A 26,581-nucleotide genomic window follows, 5' to 3' on the forward strand; every position below is an offset into this window, starting at 1 on the left:
TTACTTATTTTATTTTATCCATTAAAAATGTTATTAAACCATAATAAATGATACAGCCTATCTAAACATTATATATTAATACAGTACAATACAACACGATATCCAAAACAGAGTGTAATAGCTTGTTTGGATAGTAGTTATGTATCATTTCACAATGTATCATATGATATTGTATTATATTGTATAGTTTTGATAAATACAATGTTTGGATAGAAAATCGTGTGCCGTTGTTTCATGATATCATGCACCAACACTATGAAGAATAAACTTGCAACATTACTAAAAAAATAGGATACGGAGTAGAATTATTACATTAAAAAGTAAGGTAAATGATAAAATATGATTATTTAATAATAAAGAATGGCAAGACGAGAGAAAAACAAGGTAACGACGCCACCACACACCAAATTTGTTATTCCATAAAGTGTTACTTTTCGTCGTTACGTAATAACGGATTTAACGATACTCCCACAAACAAGATTTTGTTATAAGAAGATGCTAAATGCTGATTTGTGGTTAGGTGGTGAAAAAGTAGGAAAGGTTATTTCTTTGTTGTGGCGATATGATGCGAATACAATTATCGGTGCACTCTCCGACAGTGGAGAATTAGGAGAAGCTATGGAACTGGTGAAGGTGATGGAGGATAGTGGTTTGAAACCTAATGAGTACACTTACAGTGAGGGGTTATGCTGAGAAGGGTCAAATGGTGGAGGCTTCTAAGATTTTGGATGAAGCAGCTACAAACAAGTTTTCCAGTTATCACACAATTAATTGGGGTTATTGCAAGCTTGAACAGTGTGATATTAAGGCTCTGGCTAGCATACGATTGAGACAAATGAATGGAATTCAGCCTGAAGCTGATGAATATAACAAACTTATGCAATCTGTCTGCCCTACGGCTTTCGATTGGACAACAACAGAGAAGGTGGTGGAGTTGATGAAGGAGAATGGGCTGCATCTAAGTGATATTATAACAGCAGTTAACAAGTTAGAAACTGGAAGAAGTAGGAACAAATGGGGGAATCTATTGTGAAATGCCAAAAGAAGAAGAGATAAAACTGTTGATAAATAATGTAAGTTGTCCAATGTTTCCAAACTAGTCCAGCTATTACTCTTATTAAGTACACTTATTATTGTACTTGGCATTAACAGTACTTTTTTCCATAGATGTAGCTACTGTTCGTTACTTTATTTTCACCGTTTCTTGAGCCGAATGTCTATCGGAAACAATCTCTTTGCCTTCTCAAGGTAGGGGTAAACTCTGCGCACACATTACCCTCCGCGCAGACCCCACCTGTGGGATTACACTTGAGTTTGTTATGTTGTCCATTACAACAAGTTAAAATACATTAACAGCTAATTCTACGTTCAAACAAAGAAAACAAAGCCAATTTCCTTGCTCCAGAGGAGATTGGTATTGGTAGAGTCGCATTCAACCCCGTCTTTTTGCCCTTTGGCTGGTAATCACATCGGCCATAAGGTGGTCTTCATTGAATACCTTGTGAATTCAGTAGTTAAAGCAGTCACTAGGCCTATCCAACAATTTTTAAAACAAATGAATACAGATTACACACATAGCCACTGCTGTTACATTTGTTTAAAGATAAATAAAAGTGAGTGCAAGTAAAATTTTAGATCCTTCAACAGTCTGAAGATACTGTGCATGCCAGACACGATTAATTTTGTTATTGATTGCATTTTAGAACAGGATTCCAACACTGTACCTACACATTTTCTACCAAAAATATTGAGCCCAATATCATTTCTAGCTGAAACAGAACTCTATATAATGCATTAATTGTTGAAGTACAACAATCCTCGCTGTTCATTACTGAATCAACACTTTCCTCCACAAGAAATATAATCACTAATAATAAACTTGGAACATTTCCAACTAGTTTCAACAGATTAGCATTAAGAGTATTTTGCCTCACAATTGCAAATAGTATTAGAAACATTTGCCAATTACAGCGACATTACAAGCTCTCTAAAGGGATAACCTTTCTCCAATTATGACCGATGCGGAGAAATAAAGATTTTACAGTTCAGGTATATCTCCATGTGATATACTTTGAAAGAATACAAAAACTTGCCTACTCCCCAAGATCCTCAAGGGTGCAAACTCACTAAATTGCCAAAAATCAGTGAGCTTCTCTACCCTGATTATTTCAACAAATACAGCTTTTAATTGTGTATATGAACTAGCGATAACCTATAACTAGCAATCAAGTTTTACCAATATCCTCCTATCACCTCTTCTTGTTCTTCTTTCTTTCTTTCACTTCTTTCTCTAAACTTCTGATCCTTTGACTAAGGACTGACGATGATGGTACTCGTTTACTTGTGGGTTTTGATTCTTCCAAAGGAGGCGATGATACAGCCGGATGCTGGTTTTCTGCGCGCTGCTTCGCTGCTACGTACTGTTGTGCTGCCGCGTATTTCTTAAGTGCTTCGAAAAATGGGACTCCCGGTTTTTGTTCTTTTGGAGGACTGAAAGGTATTATAGGAATACCTAGTTTCTTTTTGACCGCGTGATTTTTTATCACTGACACACAAGATGAAAAGAGAGACATGTTATAGAGAGATTGCATTTACTTCACCATAGCAAATTCCAAATTTCACTTTTGAAAAGCAAAGATTGCAATGAGCACATGAATATTTCACCATGAATGAAAGGAGCATACTAACCCAAACCATAGGAGAGTGAAAAGAGATTTGAAGTTATCCAGTAACAGAATATTGCCTGCAATTATTCAAATGTCATGAATGTTAATAGTCCCGCTTCAAAAACAAATCATTATGAATAATGAAACAAATACCATACATGAAACAGCATGTATAAGGATTATGTTGCACATATGACATGCACATACACACATGCACAAGAAAAGCAACATCCATGAAATACAACATGCATGTAACAGATGTAAACAATTGACAAGATTCTCGATTTGCCCAACCTTTTTGTGGCAAAAGATGGACGATTCATTCTTGATAAAACTATGCCTATTAACAATCTCAAGAAAATCCAGCGAGGCATTAGTAGCAACACCCACATATGGCCAATCACAATGACAATGTCTTTGACGAACGTGTTCCAGCAATATTAGAAGAACATCTCTCTCTCTACCACATGTTGTAGGCATGTGGAAAAGGTGTTTTACTGTTTTTGACATGCTGATTGCATGCTCAAAGACTAAAACTGGAATTACATAATCATGAGGACTTGAATATGCCCGAGCAATTTATCAAACATAAAAGTCCATGTGAGATTAAAATTTAAGTAAAGATGGAATGTTTAAATGAAAAAATGGATAAAAAAAAAGTGGAAAAAACACTTGGTATGTGTCAAATCCGCAAATGGATAAACATACAGCTGGCAGGCCATCAAAGAAACTAAAAAAAATTAAAGAGGAGCCAATTTAATTATTCATCTTGAATTCCTTCACGAAACAGCCAATTCATCTTCAGCAAAAGATCTATATTGCCAGCAAATATGAACATCAAAATTCAAGTTTGACAGGCAGAGCTTGTATCCTTCATTTTCCCAACAAAGAGAAAAGAAAGAAAGGAACACTGCTCGTCTCAATATTCTAATCAATAACTAAATATGCCACCACGCACCATCCACCATACCTTTCATACAAGTGGTAGATAAAAAAACAAACTTGTGCATCAAAGGGAAGTAAGGGTATGCATGTTCCCACCAATTCAACCAAAAAAAATTACTATTAGAGACTACCAGGAAAAAGAATAGGAAAAAACAAAGAGAAAAGGAAGTTGGCTACAAATACACATCATAAACTTCTGGGGTAAACAGATTTTGCAGATCAGTCATCATGTGAAAAAAGGACAAATAAACTATGAACCATTATACACAAGTTGGTTGGATATCCCACCTTAGGAAAACCAGCAGTGAATGGGATAGTAAGCGCAGCGAATGCCCGTGAAACATTTTTTATGGTTTTACCGGCAGGGTTTCCCTCCAATCCTTCTTGAGCATTGCACTGCGAAAGAACAACTCTAGTCAACAAAATTGACCAGAATAACATGCTCCAAAGAACTGTTAAGAAAGACAGATACAGCTGTTAATGATGGCTAGATATGAACTTGAGATCAACTAAAACTGACGTCAGATCTATATAAAGTTTCAACATTAACTTGATAATGACATATTTACAGGCGCCTAAAAGAAAACCATATTTACAGGCGCAGATTCTGTTATCCTTTCCAACTTCCTTTCTTCCTTTATTTCTTTTTTGGGCAGATTCCTTTGCCGCACGGTGCAATCTAAACAAATATCTTTAATGATTCTCCAAGATAACAATGGATCTCTGATACAAAAAATTTAAAATTTCACGATTTTTTCAGGACTACTTTCCCTACTGTCTTCTTTCTTTAACAGTATTAGATTAGATATTTTCTCTCATTTGATTCCAACACAACATCAAACGATGACCAGTCATACGAATAATAATCCATTGGACCATTAGAAAAAAGAACAATGAATCCAAAAAAAAAATGAAAAGAAATAGACTGAGATAACAGATAACTTTACCTCCACCGTTATCCAGAATGTCAAAGCCGTCAAAACTGGAAGGATATACATACTATCTGGAGTAGTTAGATCAGTAAACCAAAATGCTCCTCCCTGTTTGAGAGAAGGAACATGGTCCGCCATGTTCCTAATCTGCATTTTCGAGAGATGGCATGAAGGTCTAATAATGGAAGAGACAGAGAGTGATAGAGAGAAGAACAAAACAGATAGCAGAACAGGATAATCTTACAGCAACAAAGAAACTGACAAAGATCGGGCCTTGTATCAGTATTCCCTTTAAGGGAGTGAACATTGAAACTCCATGTCTGCAAGAATGACATTGATTTTATAAACACAGTAACCATATCAAAATCTTTTTATAGATGGATTCACCATATCAAATATTTTACCGGAAGTGCTATCAAAGGAATTTTTTTGGAAGTATGTGACTGCAGCTACTTATGTTTTAAATCTACATCTGTACATCGGTTAATCAAAACATCCCATCGACTTCTTTCCAAACCACACATAATTAGCGTAATGTTTTGCTAATATGTGACTGTATGTTTTGAAAAAGCAAAAAAAACAGCAAAGCTGAAGGCTGGATAGTTTAGTTTCTCCACAAGCAATCAGATTGAGTGATAATAAGATGCAGGAACCTGTTTAATCATCATTTGTCGGCAAGTACCAATACCATAATGACAACATGGAGAAAGTGTTGGAGAGGAGCTAAAGTAGCAAAGCAAAAAATAACTGAAGCGAAACTAGGAAAAAGTCAACTGGAAAAGTATTGAAGCTAAGAGAAACAATAACATCATTGAACTGCTATAAGGCAGCAAATATTTACTTATGTAAAGGTGACCAAGCTCAACAAAAATTGGAATAAGTATCTTCCAAAGAGTGCATGTTATCATGGTTAATTTACAACATATATATTTACAAGTCTCATCAGAATGCCCATTCAGCTTTATCAGTTGCTTAAAGTACTGGAGGTATCATTTCGATCCTTCTGAAAGAAATTTGCATTATCTACAGATGAATAATACTGGCACAACATGCAACACTTAATAAAACTACTATTCTGAAGTTTACCAGAACTACTGCAGATGAATAATCCGAGAACAAGAAGAGATCTCAGAATTATAGTTGTGAAGGAAACCAGATGCATGTAACGGAAAGTTCAATACTTAAGTAAGGGAATAGCAATGGGGTGGATATGCAACTCAAAGTAGCTCTAAAATCGACTCAAGAGAAAAAAAAAACATAAAAGAGCACTAGAAGAAAAAGAAATAACTGGTGGATTATGAGAAGCTATAGTTAACTTTTCTAAAAATGGTGGTGACAAGGCCGGCTCGCTGGAACCTACCTCTATCCTCCAACCAATTGAGGTACCTGGTAGCTATATTCACCAATGCTTTCACATGAGAAGCTAGTTAAGTTTTTCAACAATTTTTGGTCCAAAACAGCACATATAGTAGTTCATTAGAGTCAACAAGGAAAAGTTGCTTACTCTTTCATTAATTCATTCATTCTTTGTTGACCTTCAGCAACTGCTGCTGGCGCCATACCCTGTTAAGAAGTAAAAAGATAAACCAACGAAGAACTTTTGGCAGGTACAAATATAAACCACATAATTCTTGCCTCCAAAGGGAAGGAAACACATGAGCTGTTTATAATTTAAGGACAAATTCTTTGACAGTAAAGAAGACAAGCGAGTATGGCCTAACTGTGCACGGATCAATTACTTAGAGATGATAATAGACAGGTCTTAGAGTCTAAGACACATGTAAAAGTTTAACCATCAACAAAGTTTAAAGCAGTATTGAACACTCAGTAACTGGATCACGTAGAATAATTTTTATTTTTTTATTTTATAACCATCAATTCCTTGAGCCGAGGGTCTATCAGAAACAGCCTGTCCACCTTCAAGGTGGGGGTAAGGTCTACTTATACACTACCCTCACCAGACCCCACTTGTGAGACTATACCGGGTTTGTCAGTTGATAACCATCACAAAAAATAATATTTTTCATATGTCATTACTAGGAGGTACATGACATGGTCGGAAATTCATTCAAGTGATTAACTAACTCAATCAAAAAGGAAAGATAATGAGAGGAGACTCGTATCAACCTACCTTACTTTGCATCTCTTCTTTAATCTCTTCCATCTTTGGCCTCAGAAGCTGCATAAGACATGCAAGTTTAGAAATGGACAATCACTGAATGAAGTGAAAATCTGGACAAAGATGAAGCAAGTAGACTAAAGAAGGAAAAATTGCCAGTCTTTTCATGTATATTCTATTTTAGTACTGCGTATGAGAAATCTAGACCAAGTATTAGAACGCAACGGATTCTAATAAACGTAAAGCTGGTTTTTCAACGCAACGGATTCTAATAAACGTAAAGCTGGTTTTTCAACATTTTCACCAACTACACAGTAATTCACAGAAGCTTGCTTTGGTAAAGGTAAACATATCATAGCAGATTTTAACAATCTCCGCAAATGAAATGAATAGAGAAGTCAACAAAGAATGAATAAATAAGAATCAACCATCAAGCATAACTTTTGAAAGAAAGAAAAGAATAAAGAGCAACCTGGAGCCATAAAGATGAACTAAACCTTCCTTTGAGTAATACAAGTTTAAAGTTTTCTCTTTAAAACAAAGAATCTCTATAGAAAATCACTTGATGGCATCACAATGGAACAGATATTAATGCTGCATCCACTGCGCACTAAATGTTCGGACATCCCTTTCCTACTTCTTGAAGTTTGAAAAGAAATTTATTTTTGGCACAGAAAATTTAGCCTAAACTTCCTCAATTTCAGTGAAATCAGCTAGTCAAAGGCGAAAAGCATCGAGGATCGCCAGATCTGGGGGCTTTAAGCACAAAACAGATTTAAAGCAAGCATTTTTAAAAATAGGCACAGATGAAGAAAAAAATAAAAGATAAATGCAGTAAAAAACTATAACTATAAAAACGAACAACAATTATATGGACAAAGGGATTGAAAAAACTTAATTAAAAATATACAAAATAAAAGTCATGTCAAACAAGTTCAAAAGACTAATTTAAATGTTTGATTCAGATATCAAAATACAGCTTTTACAATTTTATTCAGATTTAGTGACTGATATATTTCTATTTTCATTTTTTGATGAAGTAAGATGATTCATTGATGGCATCCAGAAGATGCAGAAATACAAAATAGGCCATTGTTAGCTCCATTACAATGTGTTCCCGCCAAAGAGCTAACAAAAAAACAAAAGAAAAGTATGGCCTAAGTCAAAGTAAGTGAACTGATAAAATCTAAATAGGAGGCAACATTATTTACAGGGGTTAGGTTGCTCCAATTAAAAGCGTACACTAGACCTTTAGCTTTCAAAAAAAGAGGAGTTGAAACTCCATCAAAACATCTGCGATTCCTCTCTGTCCAAAAAACCCAAAAGATGCAAGGAGATCATCTTCCAGAAATATTTCAATTTACATATTCTGAATCAATAACATATACATGCATAACATTATATGGCACTTTGTCAGCTATACTATTGTTGCTCTCTTCAGAACCCATGGACACTAATGTGCACGTGTTAGTGCTTTGGTGCCAACATTGAACTGCCACCTAAGCGTGGAGAAGTGTCCAGCGTACGCTGTACCTAACTTCAGGTACCTAACAACACAGAGTTGTGGCCTCTAATCAACGAGATGTTGAGCCAATGAAATGATATGAGTTGCTACTTTTTTTTTGTGAGAATAAATGAGTCATTAAAAATTTTGCTTCACCTGGTATGATTGCTTGGTGTAATTTTAGAATCAGTAAAGCACAACTATAACCACCAACCTTATATTGCGCACAAGACTAAACACCACAGAAGCACATATTTAGAAAAAAGGAGAGACCAGATGGGGTCTGTTACATGAAGTGTCAAGAGCTAAGATCACAAGACTTGATTATAGCAAGTAGCAAATCCTTCTCAGCTGGTTCTCAAACCCCACAACAAGAGCCAAAGTACTGACCAATATCTTCTGAGAAATGTTTGTTTGTCACATAGAAAGGTTTCATCCTGATATTCTCGAAACTACTGTAGCTTTATCACTTAGCACTTATAATAGCTTTATTATCAATGAAGTGGGAGAACCATGAGATCCCAGGTTCTATCCCAATGGAGACAAAAATACACTAGGTGATTTCTTCTCATTTGCCAAAGCCTTCATAGGCAGAGTTACCCAATACTTGTGTTGGTGACAGGTAAGGGGTAACCGATGAAATAGTGGAGGTGTGTGCAAGTAGGCCCGATACCACCATTACAAAAAAAAAAAAAAAAAAAAAAAAGCGAACAGTTTAAACAAGAAGCTCGACATCACATTCCATTTACTTTAAGGTAACAAAATTTAGGAGTAGAAAATACCTAAGTGAGCCAAAACAAGCACATCCAGCATAGTAGTAGGAATATCAACAATCTTGGTGCTTATAAGTAAAGTAATAAACTTTGTTGACTTATTAAAAAAGGGGTAGAAAACTAGAAATGTCAATGCACGTAAATCATTTTTTATTTTATTTCCCTTTTCACTTTATCAGGTAAAGAAGTGAACAAACTAAGATCCAAAAGAAGGAAATAAGGCCATCATTAGTTAAGGCCATGCACCGTTAAAGAAGATAAGTGTAAAACCGCAGTATAAAGATAAAACAAAAATGTAGCTTTTGAGGTCTACTAACCTAGAAGGCAGTATACCTCGCCTAACTTCCTAGTCTTTGAAAGGACATACTTTCATTTTGTATAACGCGAACATTGAACAGATCCAGTTGGCCTCAAATTAAATACTTTTGTGTCACTTGAACAAGAATGAATTACAAGGTAAAAAGTGATCATGTTGAGCATGAGTGTCGTTTTTTTATAACCGTGATGTCCGGGCTAGCTTGCGGCACACCTACTACCTCCCACCAGCAACAGGTACCAGGTAACTCTGTCGGCTTAGACAGATGGAAAGAAATCTGAGATTTGAACCGGAGACCTCAAGGTTCTCAACCCACTTCATTGGCCACTAGGCCAGAACCTTGGGCATGATGTTGTTACATGAGATCATTAAGCTCTAAAATGATAAAATCTATTTCAAGTCAAGCTTGAGCAATGAGCAAGTAGGCATAACGAAAAATTCACATACAGTGCACTTCTCACTTGTATCAGGAGAAGGCATCGCTGTGTTGCTTTAACGATGCAAAGCGAGGGGTTATAAGTGGTCAATTCTCATGCGTGAGGACTTGGATTAATATCAATCTTATTGTGTAATGGATACTGAAATTAGTTAGTATTGTTACTGCATTTTGATTGTTATAGTACTAAATTGATTGTGTTTGTTTTAAAATTTTCGAAAATTGTTCGCTTCATTTCAGAGAAGTCAGCACTCCACTTCATGCTTTTCTCTTCAGCCTCCATGGGCCTTGCCGTTTCTTTGCGCTTTTTGCTTCTAAAAACATTGTGATGTTGACATTCAAATGGTCCGCAGAGACAAAATAAACTGCTAATACTTGATGTCACAGGTTTTCATACTGATCTACGACTGCAAAGGACTTCTTCCAGAACAAAGAAATGGCCTTAACATGATTAACTAATTAATGTTACTACACTATTGCCAGTTTTTTTGTTTTTCAGGTTTCAAGTGAAATAGGATATTTCCAATCCAATGCTACAATTATACATGACACTCAGGGTTCATTCTAGAATTTACTTAAATGTATGAGCCAGGTGCTTTATTTTAACTGCTTCTGGTCTAATTTTAGGAGTGGAAGAGACCAAGAAATTACTGAAGAGTGAAAACAGGCTGCAAGATAACGCTAGCTAACAAATGAAATTGGCGTGAGGTTAGGATTTTATAAGTTCCTTTAGCCCAATAAAGATAAGCAAGAAAACAGTTGGACAAACTTTTGTTGCTCAACGATATTTGTAACTCATATACCTTGACATACTTGAACTTGAATTTCTTCTCACTTTCCTTCATTAACTTTTGTGCATAAAAAGGAGGTCCTATGTCGACATGAGATCCTATGGAGTCTTTTTTCTTTTAAGGAAAGGGTAAGATCATTTTTTTTATGATGAGGGTAAGATCATATGTAGTCTAGTGAAGTTATTTCACCAACTGCCTTAAGATGTTATTAAAATAAACAGACTGGGACATGTAGCAAGGTTAAGAAGCACTACAGAAGCTTACCGTTAGTTGTGAAGTAGACTTCAGCTGATTAATCATAACTGGAAGAGTTAACAACCGAATAATAATACTTGTAGCAACTATGGATGCCCACCTGAACAACATCAAAAATTTCAAGATGAAGTCAAGGCCCTAAGAGTTGTCATTTAATAACTAGACATAGCAAAACGACTAGATTTTACAAGAGAGAGAGAGAGAGAGAGAGAGAGAGAGAGAGAGAGAGAGAGAGAGTAACTTTTAAGGACCTAAGATTCCAAAGCATTTCAGCTAAAATCTCAAACTTCCAAACATATCTCTCAATCAAGAGCTACTACTACCAGTCTGCCACTACTAATATTAAATCCCAAGCAAGTTCAAGTATTTTCAATGAAATAAATCTGCAGTTATGGAGTCCCGCTAAATATCTGTGGACATTAAAAGAACAAACTCTGCAAGCCAAATCGAATACATGTGAGATGCTTCAACTGCAATCATAATCTCAACTTAAAATTCTATATTTAGGACTCTATGAATAAGTTAAAAAGATGTATATATTTTTAATAAAAGACTTTAGGAATAACAAAGAGTTCATTTAACTCTTCCAGCCCCAACTTGGGAGTGCATTGAGTTGTTTATATCTAGTTATCACTCTCTCTCGCCTAAAAATTATCAAGAGAAGAACAAAGAAACCATATGTTTTTTCTTTTCTTTTTTTTTTTTGGGTTTGGGGGAGGGGGGTGATACGTAACTCTACCTTCCATTTCTCTCTCCTATTAAATCACCCAAACACACTGTAAAAAGACACAGCAAGCACATGTTCGCGAGAAAATTAAAAAAATAGAGGCAACATCATTTACTCTTACCATTCAAGGCCAGTAAACATATGAATGTAATCCATCAAATACATCAATGCCTTAACCGGCAAATAACAATCTGCAGCGGCAATTGCTATCTCGTTCACAGCTGGAGCTTGAGAAACTACAGCCTCTACAGCCTTATCAGCCAGTACTTCAGCAACATCAGTCATGTAGTCTATTTTATCCGCTTCACCACCAATATTAGTTGACATATTCCTGGTCAATAAGGACCCATAACTCATCGGAATCATAAGGCCTGAAGCACAAAATCTCCTGTCTTGAAATGGGTTTCTTGAGCCACTGAAGCTGTTAATCCCACCTGCACTTCCCATGTAACGGGACTGGGAAAAACTAGGAACTCTTGAACTATCAAAACTGGGTTCAGGGTTGTTACGATCATCATCATGATGAAAGTAAGAAAATGCAGGGGTAACTCTTTGTTGCTGATAAAGAAGCTTCGCTCGTGTCGTTATGTTGCGCCTATAAGCCATTCTTTTAAATTGCTTCCTTCAATAAATAGATTTAGCAGCAAATATTAGCATCCCACATCAAAGTTAGGCAACCATTGCAGTATATACACAACATATGCACAGGCTAAAATGCGTCATAAAGATGAAACCTTTACAGTGACTTACACAACACAATACACAGAAAGAGTACATCATAAAGATGAAAACTTCATATTCATTCGCACATACAATTCACAGAAACAATGCATCCTGCAGATGATACCTTTATAGACAATCATACAACATAAAACAGAGAAACAATACATCCTAAAGACAGTGGCGGATCCATATGAGGTCTGGGTTCGACTGAACCCATAAAGTTTGGCCCAGCCTAAAAAAGGTCAATATGGCTAATTTGAGCCCATATCTCAAGAGGTGCAATGGATTCAACGCCGACGGGCTTTAAGCATAGGTTTTTCATGCGTAGATACAAAGTTCGATTCTCTGCTGCATCTTTCTATTTATTTAGTTTGTCCCTACTGTAAAACTTCACTATTCTTCCAATGATATTGTTTCTCTTCCTTTGCTTCACAAAGCTTAGCACTATACTTTCTTTTTGCCTTCAAGCTTACAACAACAACAACCCAGTGAAATCCCACAAGTGGGACCTGTGGGGAGGGTAGTGTGTACGCAGACCTTACCCCTACTCCGGAGGAGTAGAGAGGCTATTTCCAATAGACCCTCGGCACAAGAAGATGGAACGAGACAGAGTAGCAGTAACAGCAACGGAATCCAGAAAGATAACACCAGCAACATAATAACCAGAAAATAGAGAGAAAAGCAATAACAATGGCACAATACTACAAACCAGGGTTATTAAAAGCGAGCGCTTCTCGCTTAAAGCGCTGAAGCGAGGCGAGGCGCAAGGTCTGCGCTTTTCTGACCTAAAGCGAGGCATTTGAAAAAAAGCGAGCGCTTCAGGCAAAAAAGCGACAAGCGAGGCGAGTAAAAAAAGCGAGAAAAGCTAGCTTAAGCGAGGTCCAGCGGCTGCCTAGGGTTTTTTCTAAAAAAATTTGCAAATACACTTATGCACCTTTCTTCCAAAACATTTCTCGCTACTGCTGAAAGCCAAAACATCCTGCGACATCTCTTCTTCAGTTCTTCTCTTATTCTCTCAAGGTAAGTTTCTCTTCTCTGCTTCTCTTTCTTCTCTTCTTCTCTTTCTTCTCTTCTGCTTTTTTCTGGTTTACCTGCTTCCTCTCGACTCCTCTCCTCTTTTCTCGTCTTCTCTTTCTCTTCTTCTTTTCTATTTTTTTTCAGTTCTTCTTTTCTCTGTTCTGCCCTGTTTTCTATGTTATGCTACTGCCCTGTTTTTTTTAAAACTGTTGTTCCCAGGTTCTGCCCTGGTTTAGCAGTTCTGTTTTTCTTTTGGTTGGTGATTGTAGTAAAATTCTATCTTATTATTCAATGGCATCAAGCTAAGAAAAGATACAGCTTGGGCGTATGGAGTTGCAATTAGCAGTAGTACAAAAGTCCAATGTTATTTTAAGAATTGAAACATTTGCTTAATATGTTATTTTTATTGAGTTCTTGGTCATTTATCTATGCCTATTTAATATTTTTTATTTATTTATTAAATTGCGCTTCACATGAAAAAAGCGCGCGCTTCGCTTCACGCGCCTCCTCGCTTTTTTCCGCTTCTCGCTCTCCAAAACACTGCTACAGACACAATGGAATAATATGGACACAACAAGAGCCACTAACATCCTAAGACAAAACACTACCAGACTAGCTACAACCTAACCTACAACCTGGAAAGACAAAGACATGATTTCAACATAAAAAGCGGTTGATGAGCGGTAATGGCTGGGGAAGGGGGCAAGTACATCCTTTTGTTCTCAGCTCGTGGGAATTGCTTCCATTACTATCGATCACTCATAGACGGAGCTAGACTATTACTTACAGGTTCGGGCAACCCAGTAGCTTTTGCTTAGACTCTGTATTTGTATCAGGAAATTTATTTTATATGTATAAATATTTATTTGCGAACCCAGTAACTAAAAGGAGTTTATGGGTTCAGTGACAAGTTCAAAACTCAAATCCTTCAAATCCTGACTCCGCCTTCCCGACCTCTCAAATAAATGTAAAACAAGTACTAGTAAGTTTCTATCTAATGGTTATATGCATTTATAATGTTCTGCTGAAAATGTTTTCTTACAGCTAATGAAATTGTTTATTATGTAATGATAACATAACGTCACCGTCCTTGAACCTCGAATACTGAACTCATAAATTATAAATCCAGAATTCGCCATGCCTAGAGATGAAACCTTTACGGTCATTCTCACAATATAATACATAGAAACAGTGAATCCCAAAGATCAAAATTTTACGGTCATTCACACATCATATTGCACACAACAACGAAATATTTAGAATGAATCAGAGTTCAGATCCAAATTACTGTGATTGGTGATACGAAGAATATATGAAAACAAAAGTTTAAAAATTGAAGACTTACAGTGATATGTGATTGTGAGCTCGAAGAAAGAAGGGAAATGAGGAAAGGGTTTACGGGGTTTTATTATTATGAAGTAAAAAACAGAGGAGTGAAATCTTTGGATTTTTTATTTTCTTTTTCAGACAATGTTTTTCCCTTTTTTTTTTTGGATTTTGACCCGTTCGGGTTTCGGGCTCCGATGAGCTTGTTAACATATTTGGGGTGTTTTAGACATTTCATGACAGTTTTGGGGTGCTGTATGCTGCGTTTTTAGCATATTCTCGTCTTATCAGACATTTGTTGGGCCGGTTGGAAGTTGGAAATTGGGGAGAAATTCAAAAATAGCCAGATTTACCACTGGTCGTTGAAAAATAGCCAAGTTTTAAAAGTCATCGAAATTTAGCCACTTTAAATCTGAGAGAAAACACTGTTCAAAATCCGAAAAAATACGCCCACAAATTTTACGGGAGTTCCAGCATAAGTATGCTTGAACTCCCGTAAATTTTACGGGAGTTCAAGCATAATTATGCTGGAACTCCCGCAAATTTTACGAGAGTTCCAGCAAGTATGATTGTCCAGTATAATATACTGGAGTTTGGAGCACTGGTGCTCCAGTCTCCCGCAAATTTTACAGGAGTTAACAAAGTATACCGGTCCAGCATAATATGCTGGAATTCGTACACAAATGCACCAGAACTCCCGTATATTATACTGGACCGGTCCTTGTTGCAGCAAAATAGTGGCTATTTTTCATTGACTTGATAAACGCTGGCTATTTTTCATTGACCAGTGTGAAAACTGGCTATACCGGCCCAATTTCCTGAAAACACGGGAGAAATTCAAAAATCAGATTTATAAATGGTCATTCAAAAATAGCCATAATTTTAAAAGTAATCGAAATTTAGCCACTTTTCATGTAGATAAATTTGAACGAAAATACTGTTCAAAATTCGGAAAACACTGTTCAAAATTCGGAAAATACCGTTCAAAATCCGAAAAATACTCCAGCATAATATACTTAAATTCAAGTATAATATACTGGAACTTCAGTATACTAGAGTTCCAGTATAATACCGCTCCAGCATAATATGTTGGAAGTTCATACACAGGTGCTCCAATCTCCATTATATTATGCTGGAATTTTCTGCGTGTTGGAGTTCCACCATAATATGTTGGAAGTTCATACACATGTGCACCGATCTCCACTATATTATGTTGGAACTTTTCGTGTTGCAGCAAAATAGTGGCTATTTTTTAATGACTTTACAAACACTGGCTATTTTGAATGACCAGTCCGGAAATTGGCTAGATCGTGCTATTTTTACTGAAAACACGTGGGATAATGGGGGGGGGGGGGGGGAGCAGAAATAGCCTGATTAATTGGTAATTGAAAAATAGCCAAAGTTTCAAAAGTAATTAAAATTTAGTCACTTTTTCATGTAAAGATAAAATTTGAACAAAAATATCCTTAAAATATCAAAAAAATTCCAGCATAATATGTTGGAGTTCGTACTTTTTACATATGAGATTCCAGCATAATGCATTGGATTTCCAACATAATATGCTGGAATTATACGCATGAGCTCCATAATCTAGCATATTATGCTGCAATTTTCCTTGTTTCAGTTAAAATAGTGGTCATTTTTCAATGATTTTGCAAACGCTGGCTATTTTTTTATTACCAAACAGAAAACTGGCTAGCCCATGCTATTTTCACGAAATAATGGTATGTCCCACATTACATTAAAATGCCTATGTTAAATTAACTACTATTAAGTAGTGTATAACTTTTTTGCACTTCATAAATGACAAAAGTCAAAATACTTTCATATAGTTTCAGCATATTGACATGCGAAATTCCATAATAATACGAATTAATCTAAGTAGATTTATTTTCAAAATAAGTAATCTAACTCCGATATAACTGCAAAAATCGGTTATGTCGTCCTTCATTAAGGAAACTAGTTTTATCAATTTCAAATCGATTGGTTAAGAAACTTCAAGTCTAAATACTTTAAAATTTTAGTGGGTAATGCTAATTAGGAACTGATTTTATAGTTATTGACTTATTGATATAGAATACAATGTACCTTCGGTTGTAATTACTAGTTACTAGTAGTAGTAAATAAGTCAATAGGCAGGTGTAATTAAGGATTAAAAAACTTGTAATTACTACTCAGCAAATACTACGATTTAAGAACAAGGAGAAAAAAAGGAGCAACAAGTGGACTTTTTACTGTAAACAACTTAGAAGAATTATTAGAAGAATTAACTCAAATAGCTGCTCAACCAATCGCTTAAACTAACAATAACTGATGGAGGTATAATATACACATAACCTATGTACTATATGAGTATAATTACGTATAATCTATGTATATGACTAAAAAAATTAATGAATATAACCGACTAATTGTGTAAATATCCCAAGAACATAATCATCAATTTCTATATCGAGTTTCAACCCTATAATTCAGGAGGACAAGTGATATGTATACTAAAATTTTTTTTTTGGAAAATACGTAATTGTCCCCTCTCCTTTCCCTTTCTAAAAAAAAAAGAATTCTATCCTACACACTTTATTTTTTTTCCATTTACAATACCTCGAGATCACAACTTATATACAACAAGAATTCCCTATGAAAAACATTAAAATCAGAGCAATCCGATGCATTAAGCTCCCGCTATGTGCAGGGCTCGGAAAAGGACCGGACTACAAGGATCTATAGTACGCAGCTTTACCCTGCATTTCTGACATTAAAAATCAGGGCAAAATAGAGTTTCGTGACGTCTATGGAGAAGATGAGACCAACGAAGTTGATGATGAGCAAGGATGTAAAGAACCATCTGGCGTATTTCGACACAAGGGGCAAGTAGCATTGAGCTTAAGCCATTCATCTATGCATTCAGCATGAAAATAATGGTTGCATTCTGGTATGGTTCTTAACGTTTCTTTAGGCTGATAGTCCGATAAACATATCGGACAAGTGCCATCGTTAGGGTTTGGGAGTCGCTTGCTCTCCCCGAGTACGATCTTGGGATAGGAATCAATGGTTGCCCTGTTAAGACCTGTCGTTGCGATTGCTGATTGTAGATTAATGGTGGTAGGAAGATCAGTGTTCAAATCACGGCGGAGGGCATAAACCTTGATCTTACCAAAAGCAAAGCTTATTAATCCTAATAAGCATACAAAACCTGGTACTCCAACTCCAATTATAATGCCATATTTGGCACCCCTGGGTAATCCTGCACAAAGAATACTAACGATTGTTAAACCATGAGTTTTCCCAACGGTCAAAGGACCTAATTTTCAACTAATTACCTGCACTTTAATCCAAACTAGTTACGATTAATTATATGAATCTTGTATATCTACCTCACTTTATTTGAGATGGCCTTCAAAGAAAAGGCTGAAAAATGGTGGGAGATCAGAGTTCAGATTCTGGTAAGTACAAAAGATTTAGGATCTATCTAAATTTATCCAAACTTGTGTTGGTTGGAAGTAGCAGGCAGGGCCGGCTCACCCTCTAGGCGAGTGAGGCAACGGCTTTAGGCCTTATATTTTGGGGGCCCTAATCTTATAAGTAATAGGATAGTGGATTTTTTCTTTAAATCAAAAATTCAAAATTGATTATTTGGTCTCAAAACTTCCCAAATAAGATATATTTTATTGAAATTAGTAGAGTTTAGTGAAGATTAATCAAAACTAAAATTGTGACTTATATTTGATTGCATTTGAGAAGAATATAAAACACAATGCCTTAATAAACGAGAACATGTTTAAAAAATAATTTGCCCATAATATTGACAATAAAAGGAGAAAATCTAAAAATCTTTTTGAGTTAATTATTCCTACTTCTTATACAACCATTTTTTCACTTCAATATTTTAACAAATTCAGAGAATATTAAAAAAAGAATTCTATTTTAGTGGTGAAACTTTAAGATCAGTAAATGATTAGAATCTTAAAAAACAATGCCTTAAGCGTGAAAGTTTCTTAAAAGAAAATAGTCATTATGAGAGTGTTGGCTTAGACTAATTCAAACTAAAATTATTAAGGGATAAAATAAATTAATTCTTTTTCAAATGCCTATATTATTAAGGATAATGTTAATACCTCCCGTGACAACTCTCTTTGCAAAGTTTTTAGAAATTAAAATTGATAAATCTTCAATAATGTGTCAAGTGAGATAAAATGGATTGATCATATTATAAATTCGAAAGGGAATTATGAATAAATTTACATTTCAAATAATTAGAAAATAGAATCTGTTAAATATATATATATATATATATATATATATATATATATATATCAAAATAAAAGATTAAGGCCTCTCGTCTAAGTTTCGCTTTAAGCCACAAATAATGTTGAGCCGCCCCTAGTAGTAGGAACTGAGTTTTTCCATGGAAAAACCTAATTCAGTGTTAGCTCTTTATAACGTGGCATGGTAGCTTTGAGGGGTCAATGGAGTTTCCAGATATAGCATGTTATGTGTGGTGGCATATGGATGGCTAAGACTTTTAACAACTTTGTGAAATCAGAGCCTCATGCATGACTCAATCTCAATCAATAAGCAGCCAAAAGCAAGTTACGACTTTCATTAGGTAAGCTACAATTATTTGACCCCACAACCAAAATTGTCAAATTGCTTAATATTTCCTTTCCTCAACTATAAAATAGTATAGATGATGTAACATGGCATGAACATGGACCATGCAACACTACTGATAGGGACACTAGACAAATGACATACTAACACATATGTAAGTTCAACAACCCCAACAAGAATCAATTTGAAAATTTTGGAAAGAGCTTTTGTCGAAAAAGGAAATCTAAATTAAAGCAAAATGATAAAGTATTTGCATATCTTCATAAATAATTGATTCCAACACTTCCTTTATTGAAACTCTCTGGCACCTTTTTGAACACTTTCTTGTATCTTTTCAAGGTTTATTAAAATTCATATTTAAAGGGGTTAAAAGAAAGATAGAAATTGGTCCTACATTGAAGATAAAAAATAAAAAATTTGATAACTATTCGATATGCCGCGGATTAATTTAGATTCGTTTGCGTAAGATTCACTAAAAGGGCTGTGAATTTTTCCATAACTTAATTGATGAATAACCTACACACTCACACACATTTGCATAAAGTACAAACATTATTAAAAAATTATTTTTTAAAGGGGTTAAAAGAAAGAATAAAAACGAACTTACATTAATGATGAATAACCCTTTTTTATAACTACTACTGTATTTGATATTCGATATTCACTCATTGATTAATTCAGTTTCGTGTTGTGTAGATCTATTAGAATGGAAGTGCTCCCTACAGGAGATTTCTCCCTACCTTAAATGATGAATAAATACACACACATATTTGCATAACGTGCAAACATTCTAACATAATGTACAATGCCATATTGCACAGAATGCTCCACCAAGAATATTTTTTTTTGGTTTCCCACCCACTATCCGGTGCCCGCATTGGAGTCCGACTGTATTTCCGGATTCGCGCCGCGTACGGCCCCATTCGGGTGGACGCGCTCCCTTCTAAGGATTTCTCCATACCTAGAGCTCGAACCCGAAACTTCCGGTTAAGGGAGGAACAGTCTCATCCAGATCCAGTGCCTTTGGTGGTCCACCAAGAACATACTAAAAGAGCAACAATGCAACAGAAAGATTACTTAAAAAACATACCTTTAGAAGAAGGAGGATTAGAACAAGCAATATCAGATCCAGTATCACTCTTAAACCCACAAAGTTTCCCTTGATTTTCACAAATCCTACAACTGGGTTCACTCCAAGTTAGCACAAGACCCTCCATTGGAGACCAAAAGTTATCTTCCAATTGTAAAGGCACTGAAACCTTTGACATTAACTTGCAACTTGGTGGCTTTCCTTGTGCATACATATTTGGTGGCATAGCTAAAATTGCCTGATTTCTGCTCGAAACTCCCCGGCAAAATAACGGAATCGCCACCTGATAATTTGGGTAATTTAACCAATCATCCGAAGTACACCTAACAACATAAGCGAATTCAGAATCTAAAGTACATAAATTCAAAGAAAATGCATTGATACTTATCTATATTTTTTAATGAAAAGAAAAAGGAATTCTCAACGGATGCAACTGAACTCGGTATGTTTTTACAGAATTTAAAGTAGGTAAAATAGAAGACGAGTCTTGGTGTAACTAGTAAAGTTGCTGACATGCCATGTGACCAGGAGGTCACGGATTCAAGCAGTGAAAAATACCTCTTGCAGAAGTAAGGCTGCGCCCTGGACCCCACGTATAACGGGAACTTAGTGTACCAGGATACCTTTAAAGTAAGAAAAATATAATATTTGTTTTCCGTATGAGCTTACACAAAGTTTACAGTCTAGTGGTACCAACAAAAGTCTGTCACACTAGGCTAGATGCACAATTAAAGCTAATAGAGAATCTAGTAGCTTTGATTGTATGTGTTAAAAAATCTACTAAATATGTAGATTTATTAAATTTCAGACCCAGCAACTCAAATGATCAGTGGTGTCAATAAGATTCCGAACACATAAACTTTAAATCTTGGATCTGCCTCTACTCTCGCGTGCACACACAATAGGTGTGGATCAATTCTCATTTATCCGCCTCTCCTTGCTATAGCAGAAACTTCGTTCAAACAAAAAAAGTACGAGCAGAAAGTAATGAATTCATTGAACAATTAGGAAGTTCTAGATTTGTAATTACCTGACAATTGTGTAATTTCGTTGATGAGCAGCTCTGAATTGAGAATTTGTGATATTGAAATCGATGAGTCTTCTCACAAGGCAGAAATCTGGATCATAAAGTATAATAGATTGTGTAGTATAATCAATATCTGTAACTAAGAAATCACCTGAAGAAGGAAGTGTTATAATTGTTTGGCCTCTCTCATTACATGAAAGATCAAAACCGGGGTACCCACACCGGTCCGGTTGCCGGTTTTTTAGCCGGAAAGGAAACCGGATTTCCGGTCCCATACCCATTTCTGAACATACAGTTGGGTTACAGACATCAACAGAGTAAGCTGGAAAGAGATTAAGGAAGAAAAAGAAGATTATGGTGTTAATCATTAGCTTAAGCTCTGTGGTTTCCATTTTCTTTACAAAAATGAGAAATTGGAGAGTGAGAATATGGGTACTTGAGAGGAGAATTAAACTGAGGGGATTTTGATTACTGTGGAAAATTGGAAATTTTAATGTTTAAAATATTGGGATTTTTTGAGTTTCTAGATGAATTCTGATTGTCCAAATTTGTAGTTTGAAGTCAACTGTAATGAACTGAAATTACAATAAATAAATAAATATAGAAATTGTAGCTCTAGTGGTAGGCACAAGTTAAGAAAGTAGTACTCGTACTTTCCAAATTCGTGTCGAAGTGAACAGTCTAAGCTCGTCAAAAATGCAGAGTGAATTCACAATTTTAACCATTTAACATTTCAAATGCTATAATCTTCTTGAAAAAGTGGCTCTAATTCTGTTTTTGTCCAAGTGTTTTTATTATTCCGTATTTCTAACTAGTGCATTTCTCATATGGTCACTGAATTAATAGAAATTGTCTACGAAAGTCGCTTTACTTTGTTTTGTAATTAAAAAGTCATTATACTTTGCACATTGTAACTCAAAAGTCACTCGGCACTTTTAGGGCATTATTACACATTATTTTCATATTCTTTTCAACCCAACTGTTTAACCGAAAAATGGGATTTCAGTCAAAGCTTTATTTTTAGAAGAACTCGGATTATTGATAATCGGAAATGAATAAAAGAAATAGATTTTGATAACCAATAGATAGCAGAAAACAAAGTAAACTGATAATAGGTGAATTTGACTATAATCACGCCTTAAATAATCACCTTCTTGTGTAGTTTTTAATGCTAAAAGTGATGACAAAATGCTCTTATTAGTGATTTTCATGATTTGTAGGTGATATATGTATAAAGAAGGCTAAGGAGCAGTTTTGGAGTCAAAAGTGATGAAAAAGAAGCCAACTGTGAAATTTCCCAAGTGACGTGTGCAAAAACAGGCCGAAAAATCAGAGAACTAGGTCCACCGCGGTCGCGGCAGAACCGCGGTGGGAAGCAGCTTCTGAAGATTAGAGATTCCACGAGGGTGTTTGGCCGCGGTTCTACCGCGACCGCGGCAGGCCCAGTAAACTTCAGGGACCAAAGTGTCAATTACGGGATTTTTAGACCTAAACCCTATTTAAAACATTAGACTTCGCCCAAGAGAGGCATGTATTGATTTTTAAGGTTTCTTAGCAAGGAAAATAATTGTGAGAAAGTACTCTAAACATCTTTCTTCTTTTCTTTTGATTTTATGATGAATTCAAGCTTAGTTTATTCTCCCATAGTCATGAGTAGCTAAATTCCTTGTCTAAGGCTTTGATGGAACCTGTTGGGTGATGAACTTCTTGTTTATGTGAATACAAATTGCTAGTTTAATCTTTATTTGTTCAACTTCGTGTTCGTTGTAGTTAATTGACAGGATCCTCAATTAGCTGTGCCTATTTAGTGTGCATAACTTGGAAAAGAGTGCATATTTAGGGTATTGTTGAACAACACCACTCCTAGATTATTAGAGGAATCTATAATTGCGGGTTTAAAGGCGGGATTAGGAATAACGAAGCCTTGGGTGCAATCTAAATTGAATTGTGCTAAATAAAGCAAGCTAGTGTATCTGGGGAGAGTGCAATAGTAGATTACTGTGATTACTCGGGAGAGATTTGCGGTAAGATTAGTGTTCATGATTGATAGAGAGGGTGGGTAAATTTGTATGAGCATAAACAGAAGGGATTTCATCAATAGGGGAAATCATTGCCTTAGCTTTTTCTCATAATTGTTTACAACCCTTTTAATTTAGTTATAGCCTTTTAGTTACTTGCAAGCTAGTTATTAAAGAACACTCAACTGAGAATCTGAATATTTGAGAAGCTGGTTCTGAAGACTTAGTGGGTCTGAAGGTAGCAGTTGATAGGTTAACTCTCTGTGGATTCGACCCTAAGCGTAATACTCGGGTTATATTTGCAACGTCCGCAGAGTCCTTTTTTAGAAGGCATAGTTGGGCGTGATCAAATTTTGGCGCCGTTGCCGGGGAGTTAACGGAATTATCAACTGCCATTGACAGAAATACAAAGATTCTTGTTGTAGTCAGTTTTCTCTCTACCAACTTTTTCATTGAAAATTTGACGGTTGTTGATCTGGGTGCACAGGTGCATGCCTAGAAATTCTACGAGGACTGGAGAACTGCTTGAAGGACTCTCAGACCCCGAGAAGACAGTCCGGGCATTGAATCGTGCAAACAAAAGACTTCAACAATCACAACAAATACACCAACTCGAAATTGATATGGGCGACATAAACGACCCCAACGGGAACGTCAGGAATGAGCAATTGGCACCTCCTGTGCCTGAGGGTGCACTTTATGACTGGGCACAACCCACAACTGACAATCTAGCCACTGCCATTATTGTGCCTGCAATACAAGCTGAATCGTTCCAGATCACAAATAACATGCTACACTTGTTGCAGAACAAGGGCCTTTTCTCTGGGACACAAACAGAAGACCCTCAGCAACACTTAAAGAACTTCCTGTCTATTTGCAAAACTCAAAGGCAACCGAACGTGACTCCGGAAGCAATCAGATTATTATTGTTTCCATTCTCGGTGACAGGAGCTGCTCAGGTTTGGCTAAACTCGCTTCCCATAAACTCTATAGCAATGTGGGATGAGTTGGTCAAGCAATTTCACAACAAGTTCCATCCTCCCAACAAGACCGCTCAACAAATTGATGAGATTGTGAGCTTCAAACAGAAACCAATGGAGACACTACACGAGACATGGGGCAGGTTTAAAGGAATGTTGGTTATGTGTCCCCACCATGGTGTTCCAGAGCAGATGTTGGGACAACGGTTTTACATGGGATTGTCAGACAGCTTGAAGAATATAGTTGATGCCTCGGCTGGTGGGGCATTCTTGAGCAAGACTTGGAGAGAAGGTCAGAATTTGCTCGACAAGATGGCGCAGAATTCGGGTTGGACATCTAGGAATGCACCTATCACTCCAGTGGTGCACTCAGTGCCTCTTGATCCTTCTAATACAATGGCTGAAAACATGGCGACTCTTTTGACGCAAATGAGCATCCTCACCAAAAAGGTGGAGGAATCAGGGCAGAAGCAACAGGTTCACATAGTAGACACTACCAACGGGGGCTTGTGCACATCTTGCATTAGCCAGCCAATTGGTAATCCATGGAATACAGAGCATGATCATCATCACCAGCACCCTGAAGATATGAACTATGTGGCTAACTATGGGGGTCAGAGGCAAGGTAATCAGAACTGGGGTCAGCAGACTCAGCAGCAGTACAGGCCACCGCAGCCACAGTATAACGCCGGAAATATGGGAGGCATGAGACCCCCCAACAACATGGCACCGTATCCTAGACCTCAAGGGTACAACAATTAGCAGCAAGGGTACCACCCACCTCAGCAACAGCAGGGTGGAAGACAGGAAGACGGGTTTGCAAGGCTTGAAGCAATGATGCAGCAGGTTATTGGGTCCAATGCTAAAATAAATGAAAGGGTGGATGCACATGATGCAGCTATCAAGAATATTGAGGTACAAGTGGGCCAGATTTCAATGTCACTTAACAATCGTCCTCAAGGGACATTACCTGCAGATACCCAAATCAACCCAAAAGATCAGGGCCCAAAGCAGCTGATGGCGGTGAGTCTACGGAATGGCAGGGATTTAGATGTTGAGCAAGAGAGAGCTCGAGAAAACATACAAGCTGAGACACTAATTCCAGTGCCCATTGAGCTGGATGATTCTACGGGATTGATAGAGGTAACAGTTCAGCCTGCTCCTGAAGAAAAGAATATGCAGCACGAGACTGAGACAGTAGTTGAGCCAGTAATTGAGACAGTAGCGGAGCCAATAGTTGAGACATTAGCTGAGAAGGAGAAACCTCAAGTGATTGGGAAGAAAAGACCTCCTGCACCATTTCCGCAAAGGTTGGCCAAGCATCAAAAGGAGGAGCAGTATAAAAAGTTCCTAGAGATGCTCAAACAAATCCAGATAAATATTCCACTGATTGAAGCTCTAAAGGAGATGCCAGGATATGCTAAAATGATGAAGGACTTGATGTCTCGGAAGTTTGACTTTCAAGACTTGTCGACTGTGACCCTTACTCAAACATGTAGTGCAGTGGTATCTAGACCTGTTGCTGAAAAGCTATCTGATCCAGGTAGTTTTACAATTCCATGCACCATTGGGAACTATGCCTTTGCTAAGGCACTCTGTGATTTAGGGGCAAGCATTAATCTCATGCCCCTGGTCATTTATAAGAGGTTAGGCATTGGGAGAGCTCGACCTACTTCTATGTTGTTGCAGCTGGCTGACAGGACTGTTAAGCGTCCATTTGGGATTCTTGATGATGTGCTTATTCAGGTGGGGAAATTCGTGTTCCCTGCAGATTTTGTAATCTTGGATTGCAAAGTGGATGAAGAAATTCCTATAATTTTAGGACGACCCTTCTTGGCCACGGGGAGAGCTTTGATTGATTGCGAGACTGGGGAGCTTAAGATGAGGCTCAATGATGAGGAAATTATATTCAATGTGCAGAAATCGCTGAGGCGACCAAGTGAGTTTGCAAATTGTTCTCTTATTGATGCAGTGGATGTAATTGTAGAGTCTGATGATGAGGCGTTGACGGTTGAGGATCCCCTTACAGCATGCTTGACAAATTTGGATGAAGTGAATGGTGAGGATTTGGCGGAATGGGTGTTGGCATTGGAAGGTAAAGGGTTCTGGGACAGAAATTTAGAGTTTGAGCCTCTACACTTAGAAAAGAGAGAGACCCCTCCAGCAAAACCATCCATTGAAGAACCACCTAAGCTGGAACTAAAGCCATTACCAGCCCACCTCAGGTATGAGTTTCTGGGTCCCAACTCCACACTACCTGTTATTATCTCATCTGGTTTGTTAGATGTGCAGGTTCAGCAACTTTTACAGGTACTAAGGGAGTGC

The 26,581-nt window shown here is 36.8% G+C and overlaps 2 protein-coding genes across 3 annotated transcripts; both read right to left on the reverse strand.

Annotated features, from left to right (window-relative positions):
• LOC109226803 (mitochondrial inner membrane protein OXA1-like) lies at nucleotides 1,825–14,652 on the reverse strand. Of its 2 annotated transcripts, none has more exons than XM_019391670.1 (10): nucleotides 14,550–14,652; nucleotides 11,586–12,082; nucleotides 10,747–10,837; nucleotides 6,675–6,722; nucleotides 6,048–6,106; nucleotides 4,788–4,863; nucleotides 4,559–4,690; nucleotides 3,900–4,007; nucleotides 2,689–2,743; nucleotides 1,825–2,545 (listed from the first exon to the last, which is right to left on the reverse strand). In XM_019391670.1, the coding sequence occupies exons 2-10, from the start codon at nucleotides 12,068–12,070 to the stop codon at nucleotides 2,250–2,252; spliced, it is 1,350 nt and encodes a 449-aa protein (XP_019247215.1). In that variant the 5' UTR covers nucleotides 12,071–12,082; nucleotides 14,550–14,652; the 3' UTR covers nucleotides 1,825–2,249. The 2 variants fall into 2 exon arrangements, with proteins under 2 accessions (XP_019247215.1, XP_019247214.1); XM_019391669.1 differs by having other exon boundaries at nucleotides 11,586–12,086; nucleotides 14,550–14,651.
• LOC109226804 (RING-H2 finger protein ATL20-like) lies at nucleotides 16,909–21,837 on the reverse strand. The gene is made up of 3 exons (XM_019391671.1): nucleotides 21,262–21,837; nucleotides 20,232–20,554; nucleotides 16,909–17,774 (listed from the first exon to the last, which is right to left on the reverse strand). The coding sequence occupies exons 1-3, from the start codon at nucleotides 21,648–21,650 to the stop codon at nucleotides 17,320–17,322; spliced, it is 1,167 nt and encodes a 388-aa protein (XP_019247216.1). The 5' UTR covers nucleotides 21,651–21,837; the 3' UTR covers nucleotides 16,909–17,319.

The sequence above is a fragment of the Nicotiana attenuata genome, chromosome 6, assembly GCF_001879085.1.
Source record: "Nicotiana attenuata strain UT chromosome 6, NIATTr2, whole genome shotgun sequence".
In the NCBI taxonomy this organism is placed as follows: Eukaryota; Viridiplantae; Streptophyta; class Magnoliopsida; order Solanales; family Solanaceae; genus Nicotiana; species Nicotiana attenuata.

Coding starts and splice junctions, on each gene's coding strand:
- LOC109226803 (XM_019391670.1), bottom strand. CDS start 12,070: ATGGCTTATAGGCGCAACATAACGACACGAGCGAAGCTTCTTTATCAG. Junction 6,107..6,674: donor AAGAAGAGATGCAAAGTAAG/GTAGGTTGATAC, acceptor ACTTCTTAACAG/GGTATGGCGCCAGCAGCAGT. Junction 4,864..6,047: donor ATGAATGAATTAATGAAAGA/GTAAGCAACTTT, acceptor TCATTCTTGCAG/ACATGGAGTTTCAATGTTCA.
- LOC109226804 (XM_019391671.1), bottom strand. CDS start 21,650: ATGGAAACCACAGAGCTTAAGCTAATGATTAACACCATAATCTTCTTT. Junction 20,555..21,261: donor CGAAATTACACAATTGTCAG/GTAATTACAAAT, acceptor TTATGTTGTTAG/GTGTACTTCGGATGATTGGT. Junction 17,775..20,231: donor TAATCCTCCTTCTTCTAAAG/GTATGTTTTTTA, acceptor TTCTTTGTGCAG/GATTACCCAGGGGTGCCAAA.